The sequence below is a fragment of the Triticum dicoccoides genome, chromosome 4A, assembly GCF_002162155.2.
Source record: "Triticum dicoccoides isolate Atlit2015 ecotype Zavitan chromosome 4A, WEW_v2.0, whole genome shotgun sequence".
NCBI classification, from domain to species: domain Eukaryota; kingdom Viridiplantae; phylum Streptophyta; class Magnoliopsida; order Poales; family Poaceae; genus Triticum; species Triticum dicoccoides.
The window spans coordinates 237,634,243-237,645,866 of NC_041386.1; the positions used below are offsets into that span (position 1 = coordinate 237,634,243).

The 11,624-nt window shown below is 44.9% G+C and overlaps 1 protein-coding gene across 4 annotated transcripts; it reads right to left on the reverse strand.

The window, feature by feature from the left end:
- Window positions 1–2,342: 2,342 nt before the first annotated feature.
- On the reverse strand, window positions 2,343–11,301 carry LOC119285719 (phosphatidylinositol 4-phosphate 5-kinase 6-like). 4 transcript variants are annotated; one of them, XM_037565046.1, is made up of 8 exons: window positions 10,136–11,301; window positions 4,976–5,140; window positions 4,708–4,873; window positions 4,516–4,632; window positions 4,113–4,306; window positions 3,914–3,996; window positions 3,758–3,842; window positions 2,343–3,087 (listed from the first exon to the last, which is right to left on the reverse strand). In XM_037565046.1, the coding sequence occupies exons 1-8, from the start codon at window positions 11,269–11,271 to the stop codon at window positions 2,796–2,798; spliced, it is 2,238 nt and encodes a 745-aa protein (XP_037420943.1). In that variant the 5' UTR covers window positions 11,272–11,301; the 3' UTR covers window positions 2,343–2,795. The 4 variants fall into 4 exon arrangements, with proteins under 4 accessions (XP_037420943.1, XP_037420944.1, XP_037420940.1 ...); XM_037565047.1 differs by having other exon boundaries at window positions 3,914–3,993; window positions 10,136–11,295; XM_037565043.1 differs by having other exon boundaries at window positions 4,708–5,140; window positions 10,136–11,299.
- Between the last annotated feature and the right edge of the window lie 323 nt (window positions 11,302–11,624).

The window sequence follows — 11,624 nt, forward strand, 5'->3', positions numbered from 1 at the left end:
GAAAGTCATAGGAAATGAGATGATATGCATCTCAAATCCTATGAGTAGGAATACGAAAGAAGATGTTCTTTGTTTCACATCATAGAATTTTTTCCATTGAGTCTAGACTAATGTTTATTTTCCTATGAAATTTGAAGGATAGGAAGAATTTCTCCATAGAAATATGATTCCATTTTTACAAATCAAAGGGCTCCATAGGAATTTTTCCTACAAAAATCCTACCCTATGAAATTCCTATAAACCAAAGGAGGCCTGAAAGTTTTTTTCAAGAGTACATCAATGGCGTGCCATGGCTTTATAGAAGAGAGAAGTATAATTACAAGAATGCCGTCCAAGGTGCGAACACTAAGGACGGGGTACAACACACGTGACACCAACGCCTCTCTATCCTAGGTTAACTTCTCACAAAATGTTGTAGCCCTCTGACGCCCACACCAGTCATCCTCCACTCTGCGATCTCGTCCAGGATCATGGATGGGAGGTCGAATGTTGTCTTCTACTCGTTGATCTTGTTGAAGACCCTAGCACTCCTCTACTTCCAAAGGGCCCACGCTACCGCCGTCACCAGCGTATCGAATCCTCTACGGTCAGCTCCACTGAATCTCGTACGCACTGCGAGCCACCACTCCTTGAACACGGCTGTCCCCACTAGTTCATGCATGTTGATCTCGAGAAGACCGAACACCCTGTGCCACACCTCCTGTGCATAGGTGCACTTCGCCAGGATGTGGTCCACATTATCCTTCGCCTACATGCATGTGTAGCAGGCCGACGGCTGGTCCTGTAGCCCATGCTTGGCTCCTATCTGACGTCCACAGCCTGTTTTGCAGGGCTAGCCAGACGAACAACTTACATTTAAGTGGTGCCTAGCTTCTCCAGGTGCATTTCGCAGTGGGTGATCTAGTCATCTCGGAACAGAGGTAGTGAGAGACCGACTTGGCCGTGTAGGAGCCCGTCGTCGAGAGCGGTCAAGTGAAATTGTCAGGTCGATCCGGATCTCGCTCCACCGTGTTAATTGAATGGCAAAGGTGCATGTACTGGATTAGGGCGGTGAAGGAGGTGTTCGGCTCAAAGTCTTGAGTCCAGTTGTCGTCCTCGAGTGCCTGGCGCACGGCGCACGATGCGTCTGTTAGCCGTCCTAGTCGGGACCGTGGCGACCAATAATGGTGGAATCTCCGCTGCAGCCACACCGTAAATCCACTTGTCCCTCCAAAAGAGCACCCGCTCACCCGATCCCACTCTGATGTTGACCAACGTGTCAAATACCTCTCTAGCCTCGTCATCATTCATCATTGGTAGCCCTTGCCATGGCCTGTGAGCGTCAGTCCTCTTAAGCCATTCCCATCTCACTCTGAGCGCAATTGCTTGCCACTTCAAGTTCTTGATTACTAAACCGCCGAAAGCTTTGGGCCGACAAATTATATCCCATGCCACAAGACATTGCCCTCCGTTGCACTTATCCTTTCCAGCCCAGAAAAAGGATCTCATCCACTTGTTCATATCTTCTCGAACCCACTCCGGTGCCTCCGTAATCATTAGGTGGTGCACTGGCCGAGCCGCAACTACTGACTGCACCAGAATTAGATGCCCGGGTCTCTGAATAAGCCCTCTTTGCCAACCTGGCAAGCAATGCCTCACCTTGTCCAACATGGGCTGCCACTCAACACGCGTTAGGCTCTTGATGGCAAGTTGTAGCCCAAGATATCTACAAGGGAACTCTCATATATTGCACTGGAGCATGTCCGCAACTCTGATCTTGGCTTCCTTACTACCCCTTATGATTACTGTTGTTGACTTGCGGTAGTTTGACCTTGAGTCCTGAAGCTTCTCCGAACGTTGTCAGGATTGCTCGAACCGCCGCCAAATCTTGCGTTGAAGGCTTTGTGAACATGGCCACGTCGTCCGCGTATATGGACACACTTTGCATCGGAGTGATCCCGGTGAAAGCAGTAAGAGCACCTATGGAAGCCCTCTCAGCCCTTATGCACAAGGACAAGCTGACCTGAAAGTAGACCAAACGCTGATGCCTCAGCTGCCACTGAATGGGGCCATCTCACCACTGCACCAATTGAGAGTTTGCAAGTAGCATAGACATGGTCATTCTCAATACATCATCACCAGATTATATTCCACTCGGAATTCACATTATTCTCCTTATATCTCATAGTCAGAAACACCACCATCATGAACATACCTTTGCTTTCCAGTGCATCCAAAGGTAGTAGTAAAGAAAATATTCAGGACCCATGCATTTTATTTAAGAACTTAAGACGAGGGGATACCAAAAATGAGTTGATTAATCGCTATGGATTTGGAATCCATATTAGCTTGATGGTGTAGCCTAAAATCAACAATAAATGAATTTTGTCTCGGTATGCCAAAGGTTTCAGACTTTCAATACAGTTAACTTTCAAGAATGGTGACATTGGTATCCTCAGGCAAAAGAGCATTTGCAACCCCTGACTGGCCTGTACACTTGTGGTCACATGCTTCTATGTGTGATTTGAATCTGTAAGTTACATCTACTCCTGTAAATATTAGTGAGTGAACTCCGTGTGTTATGTACGTAGCTACTCATATATTACATGAAAGCTAATCCAATTCCTGGAAGGCAAAGAATCAGTAGGTTCTCCAGCAACTCGCTCATCCTGATGTCTTCTACGGAAGCTGCTGAAGGCAACCAACAAGGTACAAATTTGCACATGACATGCTTGCTCAGCTTGATCTTTGGCCCAGAAAAGTTGATCTTCGCTTTCAAAATTATATCAGCTGCTGGAGAAGGTGTCTATATGCTTTTAGATGTCTACCCTGTCTTCTTGGAATGCTTTGTATATGAAATCTTTAAAGCGCCTGGAGTACTGTCTTGGATCTACCGCTGAAATGGATGTCGAGTCATATTGGAAAGATTTGTATGCATGCTCAATCTTTTTGCCTATATCGTAGTCTTGAAGTATGTCTATTATTCCAAAATACAATATAACATCACAGTATTCCCCAGTTGGCTCTCCAATAACATCACTGTCGTTCTTTCGGACTGTCAGTTCAGCTCTTGACAGCATATTCGCCCCCAGTTTAATCTTACACCACCTGTCCAACCAAATAATATCAATTATGTTTATTGTTACAAGAGCTAAAGATATTAAAATACCTTCATCAGATACATCTTCCAGGGGGAAATGGCATCAGGACAATCCTAAACATAAGGTGATAGCCTAAACTGATCTTTCATTAGGTTTGACAAATTGTTTAGTACCACTAGTACTCAAAAGTGTGAACTAAGCATGTGAATCCACGGTAAATCTGGTGAATATGAAAACATGTACAAGATAGGAAGGTTCTAAACAAAAAAATGTTTAATACTAGGTAACAATGGGGACCATATGACTGGATTGACACACTGGAGAATTTTACACCATCAGAAACTATATGTGGTATACGCATTAACCTTAGAAATATCATTACCAAGAAAAGACACAATAGGAAATATTACTAAATGAACCTCAAATACTTTCTAGTCAGAAGAATGAACATCCTGGCTATAGAAATTAATGTCAATTTTGTCGTTTAAAATAGATGGATACCTAAAACCTTTCCATGTCAAAATTTGTACCACAATGAAGCTGAAACATGAATCATCTCAATGGTGAGCTGGCTCAAGAACTACATACTTACCAGCTACATTATTTAGAAAGAGCAAAAGCAATTATAACTAGGACTGTAGTATTAGGCAAGAGAACATAATTTAGTGTCTATTTACCTGTTTGGATCAGAAAGAAAGTGATTCCTGTCCCATCTTGAAACGCGGGGTGTGGCAGGTTTGTCACCATCGATGTCAATGGCACCTTTAACCAAAGTAAAGAATCAAGTCAGCATTTTGTATTTTTACAAAGTGCCTTAAGTATCTCTCTCTTACCTCTAAAATGTACACCCACCAAGAGACTGTAATCCATAATCTTCTCCTGCTCCAGAAACTCACAGTCTTTGTCCACTTGCCTGCTTCAAAGTATGTAAGAACTAGATTAGTACATAGGGTTCCAATATCATTGGTTAGCATTTGGTACCTAGGTCATTCACAAAACACAATACAAAAATTAGGCATAAAATGTTCGCACCTTCGGAACTCTTCAAACCATTGTTTTTGCAACCGAAAGATAAAATTAAGATCAAGATCTTTCAGAGTTGTATACTCATCAATCTCTGCCTGTGGCTTGTCAGTAGTCCGGCCAAGAGATGATCCTTTCAGATCAAATCTCCTATGAATAGTGTGATCGGAGCAGAACAGGTTCCCCATTATGACAAAACGAACCTGGGTGGTAGTACAGCATCAAGCAGACCGTCAGGATTGATATTATACTTGACAACAGTAGATTCATAAATAGGAGTAATTACAGCGTGAGGACAGAATGAAAACCCTTATATAGGTGCTATTTTGGCATTTCACTCTTTCTTCTAATACAAATGGTGCACATTTTGTGTGTGTTTGCGCAAAAAAAAAACAAGTATATACTTTCTAACCTTCTTCTGGTTTGCTCCAGCCAACTTCACACAGTGTAGACCAAAAAACTTTGCCACTAGGGTATTCTCAAATGCACGGACATGATTGTAATAAGCATGAAGCATCTTCAGAAGCATCTGTAAGGTAACAAATAATCCATAAGTTCAGAACAAAATTTAACATTCAGGCGAAGACAGAAAAGGAGGACAAACCTTTACTTCAGATTTCTTCATTGTCTTTATCATGTATCGATCATCGTTTGTCAAGTAAAAGAAGCTTCCACTCTTACCAGGGGACGAGAGCTCACGTAGAGCATCATCTCCGCACAGAGATAGCATATAGTCAGCTGGATCGACCTTGAACAGCTTGCGCAATGTCCTGTGAATTAGTTCAGAACAAATGTGTGCATATGTTGATGAGTACAATACCATAATATGGTCATAAGATAGGAAAATCTTTATCTTGGGATTGATGACCAACCGGAACACCTTTGGGCAGTAATCTTTCCATTTGAAATCGCTAGAATTGTGTGGAGGGGTATATTTCGAGCCTTCTGGGGGGAATTTTGTCCATACCTTTTCCTTTGGGTCAAAAGCTGATGATTTCAGATCTAGTATAACCTGACCTTGCCTTCCTACTGCATGCCTATCCCCAAGATAGCATATTCAGATATTAAGAAATTGTAACATATAAGTTCACAAAGACATTCATCAAACGTATGAAAATAAATTCTCTCTCCAAAAAAAGAACTTGGAATTCATCGAGTTTATACTACAAAAATTACGTATACAAGACTTGAAAATAAAAAATAAATCCTGATTTCTAAGTAAATTGGGTAATGTAAGAAAATATACATGCTACTGCGTGTGGCCTAACAGCCCCTGGGGTAACAACAAGTACCATTTTCTGATCTATTCAATACTTGCCAGTTAAAAGGAGACATTTTCAAATGTGCATGGTCCATTTTTTTATGGACACCAAGTTTGTAATAGTTCATTGGTAATCCTTATAAGCATCATTTTTCGTTCAAGAAGAAACAAAATTAATTTTTATATCTTCAAAAAGTGCAAGACTTCTTGGGTTTATGGAATACAGACTACAGTTGTTATAGGCCGAGAAAATAGGATCTCGCTCCCGTGTCGCTCCTGGGCGGCACCGGGGCGTCCCCATCCTCGCCGCCGGTCTTCCCTCGTCTTCCACTCCTTGCCGCCACCGCTGCCGGCGAGCGCGGTGGCGGCAGGGCCTGCTCCTTCTAGCTCGCAGGCACGTGAGCATTGAGTCTGCACATCAAAGCTATGAATTGCTGCACCGCCTTACCCACACCGAGCGGCCCTAGCAGCGGCCGCCGCGCAAGCTCGTACTGGCGCGCAGGTTGTCTGCGGCAACTGGGCCGGGCTCGACGGGGTAGTCCCTTGGCTTGACTGCCATGGCCGGCGTGGATCTGGAGCCTCTGATCTAGCCTGGCGACGCCATATCCAGCCATCTCCTTCTCTGGTTGGGCGACAATCCTGCTCCTCCAAATTGTGGTGTGGCATCAGGGAATCCAATGAGGTGTTGTGCATGGAGGCCCTGCTGGTCCTTGTGGTGGACTCCGTCCTTCACGAAGATCTATCGGTCGGGAGGCATGGCGCTGATTTGCAGCTGTGTGCTCTTGATCTTGCGGTGGCTACTTGACGGGTATGGGCTGAGCTCTCTCCGGGCGAAGTGATAATCAGCGATGGGTGCTTCATTGTACTTTCTCTGTTTTAAAATAGATGATCCAATTTTATACTTAGGTCCGGTTTGGTTCATAAGTTTTAAGACTTTTTTTAGTCTTAATTTATAAGTCTCAAGTCCCTAAAAAGTTCCTATCTGTTTGGTTCATGGGACTTATAAGTCTTTATAAGACCATATTTTATACTAAAGTTAGTATAATGTTGAGTCATCTATTTTGAAACGAAGGAAGTAGGTGGTTGGTCCTGGTGACAACTCCGGCCTGAGATGGTAGCCTCGACGCAGATTGTGGTGATTATCGAAAGGTCTTCATGAGAATTCCTCTCTTCATACCAGGTGGTTGACTTCAGTTGTGAGATGCAAACTATCGACAATGACTTGACACACAGAGATGGTTGTACAGCGGCGGCGAACGCACATGTAGCTGGGGTCACGAGAAAGTGGTGGTGACAACACATAAGGGACGTCGATGGCGGTGCCACTCGAGCACCCAGGCTCGAGCTCCGGGGTGAAAACCTAAGTCTGACCCGAGTTGGTTAAACCTGGCAATGGCGATATTTTTATGTCGCTATCTTGTTGAAGGCATTGCTCGGATATGCTTAGACTGTTTCTTCAGGGTGAAAACTTGGATCTGACCTTGGATGTTTGGATCCGATGACGGCGACGATGAGCGTCGTTCCCTTCTTGAAGGCGTTACTGTTGAAGAACCTCGTCGTTCGTTTGGTGTCATGAGATGGTTGGTGCGAATATGATCATTGTTGTAGTTTTTCGATCATGGATCTAATAGCTTTGTCATCTTTCCTCGTCTACACATAGCTTTGGTCTCATATGACTTTGCTCTTTTGCCGGCGTTTTATTCGTGTGTGTATTCATATTGGTTGTGTGCATCCTAACTATGCAGAGACCGAATATGGGTTTATTGTGTTTATATCCTCTTGATGCTCATTTTGACCCAATAAAATACATCCTTTATCGAAAAAATTGATATTTGTTTGATATTTTGTGCTTTCAATGTATGTATGAAAAGGAAAAAAATAGGCTTGCATTACTTGCTATGAACATTATAATGTGCATGTATATGCTTCAGTTCTCTCCAATAGAATGGAACATTGTTGGTGTTCATGTTTAGCAAAAACATAATAAACAGTTAAACGAGCAATCTCAATGCAGATCCTCTGACAATTCTCTATAATACTAGGCTCCTTAATTTTGAAGAACCCACATTTAATTAAGGTCTTCAATTAAGATTGGATTATTTGATTTTGATTGGGTCAACAATTTTTCAAAACTCTCCCATTCAATTCTTTTATACTATACATTATGATCCTTGATTTTTAACGCCTCACAATTAATTGATGTTTACAATTTAGAATTGGTTCAGCTCGATTTTGACTAGATCAACGATATTAAGCTCACTAATTTTTAAGGCCTCATAATCAATTAAAGTCTTCAATTAAAATCCCCTAAAAAAAGGTCTTCAATTAAAATTGTGTCACCCTATTTTGACTGGGTCAACGATTTCTCAAAGTTCTTCCATTCAATTCTTTTTATATATCATCTATAACACTAAGCTTTCTATTTTTAAAGAGCCCATGTTCAATTGAGGTCTCTAATTAGAATTGGGTCACCCAATTTTAACGGGGTCAACAATTTCTCAAAGTTCTCCCATTCAATTCTTTTTATATATCCTCTATAACACTAAGCTTCCTAGTTTTAAAGAGCTCACGTTCAATCGAGGTCTCTAATTAGAATTGGGTCACCCGATTTTGACCGGGTCAACAATTTCTCGAAGCTCCATCATTTAATTTTTTTTATACCACACACTATATTTTCTAATTTTTAATGCCTCACAATTAACTAAGGTATTCAATTTAGAATTGGGTCATCCCATTTCAACCGGGTCAACAATTCCTTAAGCTCTCATTTTTAATTCTATTAATTCATTATGTACACAAAATTTGAAGATCTTTCATTCAATTGGGGTATTCAATTTTAGTTTGGTTTACTATTTTTACTGGGCCAATAATTTTTTAAATTAATCAGCAACAACCGAACTATAAAAACATATCGATCCCGCGCACTCTCCCATCATCTAGAAAAAAAAGAAGTGCCACCATATGATATTCTAGCATCAATATAGTAGATGCAACCAACAACACATAAATTTTCCTACATAAATATAGGTTGGTTAGGGGATAACACATAATCACAACACGAAAGGCCCATCAAAACACCGTATTATAAATAAAAATAAAACACACTCTATCAACTCCCCCGCCCGCCAAACTAAATATTCCATCAGTTATAAAATATAAGGGGTATTAGTTTTCTAGAAAATCAAGTTTCTTTAACTTTGACCAACTTTAGAGCAATAATATCGACATTCACAGTATTAAACAAAAAAGTATGGAATTTCATTTCATAACTAAGGCCCTGTTTGATAGCAAAGTATTTTTAAAGTTTTCTAAAATACTACAGTTTTAATTATCATGAGGTGTTTGGCTACCCAGAAAAACTGCGGTATTAATGTTGCGTTATTCTCAAAACCGTAGGATTTTCTGTGTCTAATAAAAAGAACCTCAGACCTCTTTTTTTAAAACAGAGCACGCAAAAGAAACGGCTGTTGTTATCTTCTTCCACGGTGCAAGCCGTCTCCGCCCTGTAGTCCCTGGAGATCTTCACCTTCGGCGGCCACGGATAAATCAAGAGACAACAAAGGAAAAATAACAGTGAATACGCTGATCTTCATCCTCCCGCCTCTTGCCGCAGGCTGCCTGTTTTCACCTACAGGGCTACAATAGAAGCTAGCACGAGGGACTAATCCAGTTCAGCACGCATGATTTAGCCACAAGTGCACTTATGCATGCAGGGGTAGCACCCCATGGGCTACCTACGTGATACGTACCTTGCCGTAGACTATGCCCGTGGACACCGTGCCGCTCCGTGGCTGGCATGACGACGAATGCCAATGTCGGCACCCTGAAGCCACGGAACGCAGTTATGATAGAGGGGCTGCAGTATGCAGAGAAGCACCGGCGCGTGGCGGGACGACAATGCACGAGGAGTCACTATTGGAGACGGCTCGCAGCAAGCTGTAGACACGACGGTGCACCACCATGACTCAACGGTGACACAGCAGAAGGCCAAACAGTCTCGTTGTGTGTCGTCGGCTATGTCGTGTTGCGGAACGTTCTCCATGGTAAGCTACAAGCCTTGTGTATGGCCATGCAGCACCGTTCAATTTACAGTTTTGCTAGAACTCATCTAGATGAGATATAATTTGGTCTCATTCACCTTTTATAGCCATTGGATGTGATGCTATAAAATGCGTGTGTGCTGACGTGGGTTGTATCTATTCTTATTTTCAAAGTGAATGAGACCAAATTATATCTCATCTAGATGAGTTCTAGATACTCCCTTCAATTTATGCATGCAACGTCTAGCTAGGCGCTAACTTAAAACCCATTTTACAACGCTGCATACGGCACTGCCAAACAAGTCGCTGTATTATCAATACTCTAAAATAGTTTGATATGCCAATACTGTGGTATCTTATGCCAACAGGATAAAATACTGCGGTTTTTGAATACTTTGATTATTGCAGTACTTTGTTATCAAACACAGCCTAATCCAAAAATACCGATTTGATATTATGGATTCGAATATATTTCTCTCCAAATTTGAAAAACATAAAAGATTTGATATTTTTTTAAAGTAACACACCTTATATTTTGAAATAGTGTGATTTTTTTAAGAAACACAACAACACGAACTGCGCAGCAAAGCGCGCATTACCCTTCTAGTCCATGGCGATGTCTAATTGAAATTCCAAATCTCTCTCTCTCAAAAAAAAACACCTCCACCAGTTTCTGAAATTCACAGAAGATCAAGAATTCAAGGTGTACTAATCAGGGGAAAGAAATGCACCTGATGCCCAGCTGCAAGTTGAGCATGAGCTCGTAGAACTTGTGCCCCTTGGCAATGGTCTCCCCCTGCCGCTTCGACACCCGCAGTGGTGCACCCTTGGCTACTTGTGGCGCTGGCGCCGGCGAAGTGAGAGGCAGCAGTCCCCTACCCTCCCTCGTACTGTTACGACGCTTCCAGTCGTCAGCAAGCTCGCACTTGACGTCTCCATCTGAACCCCAATTACTCCCACCCGAAAGATTGCTCCGGCCCGACGACGAGCTCCCGCGCCCACTGACCGACCGCGCCAGCCATTTTAGAGACCTCAGCGACGGTAGCGCCGACTGGCTTTCCGTGCCAGAGCGCACACACTCCGGCAGCTCCCTCGCGAACACCTCCCTCGGGTCGCGCGTCCTCGTCTCGCCTGCCGCCCCCGGGGATGGGTAGTACACGCCCTTCTGGTGCAGGGCGCCGCCGGGGGCCTCCCGGCCCCAGAACCCGACGTACAGGCTGCCGTCCGACCACCGGAACGTGCCCTGTCCGCGCGGCCGGCCGCCCTCCCAGCCGCCATCGTAGCGGTTGCCGTTCGCCCAGACCAGGGCGCCGCGGCCGTGGATGAGCCCCGCGCGCCAGCCGCCGGCGTACTCGGTGCCATCGCGCCAGGTGTAGCGGCCACACCCGTCCGGAAGCCCCGCCCGCCACTCGCCGTCGTAGCAGTCGCCGTTGGCGTATCGCTTCTCGCCGGCGCCGTGCTCGAGGTTCTTGGCCCACGCGCCGCGGTAGCTGTCCCCCGCGGCGCCCACGTAGGTTCCCGCGCCGTGCATGAACCCGTCCAAGAACTCGCCCTCGTAGGTGGCTCCCGACGGCCAAGAGAACCTCCCGCGTCCGGTGGCCTTGCCGCGGCGCCACTCACCCTCGTACATGCAGCCATCCACCCACAGGTACTTGCCGTCGCCGTGTGGCACGCCCCCGCGCCACTGGCCCAGGTAGAGATCTCCGTTGGAGAGCGCCCGCTCCGAGCGCTGCTGGTCCTGCGGCTCGCTGGTGTCGGAGCTGCTGCACGAGGGTGCCGCGTCGGGGTCTTCGCCGGGGGGCGGCATCGGTGACACGCGGCACGCGCACGGTCGTCTCCCGCGCCCTGGCCGGGCGCGCTCGTGCATTGGTCGTCTCGCTGCGCAGGTTCAAGGGCTCCCGGCTGCGGCGTGGATCGTGCAAGGATCTAGCAGCGCCGGCGGGCGCGCGCGCGCGCGCGCCGCGGCGGCATTGCCGAAGGAGTCGTTGGGAGGAGAGAGAAGGTGGCCGGAGAGAAATTTTTAGACCGTCCAAAGCGGAATGGGGGCCTGAGAGGGGTGGAGGAGGAGAGGGACGTCACGTGGGACGTGCAAGGAGGTGCTGTCTTATTCGATTTTTTTATTAAAATATACTCGAAATATTTTTACAGATGGTATAAACGCTCTTATATTATGAGACGTAACGAGTAGGAACCAGTGATTTTTTTTTAAAGATATACATT

Bases quoted from the DNA above. Each gene is read 5' to 3' on its own strand.
- LOC119285719 (XM_037565043.1), bottom strand. From the start codon at position 11,271: ATGCACGAGCGCGCCCGGCCAGGGCGCGGGAGACGACCGTGCGCGTGC. The intron at 4,307-4,515 runs GTTAGAAAGTAT...ACTACCACCCAG, and splicing joins CTGGAGCAAACCAGAAGAAG to GTTCGTTTTGTCATAATGGG. The intron at 3,997-4,112 runs GTGCGAACATTT...CATACTTTGAAG, and splicing joins TGGTTTGAAGAGTTCCGAAG to CAGGCAAGTGGACAAAGACT.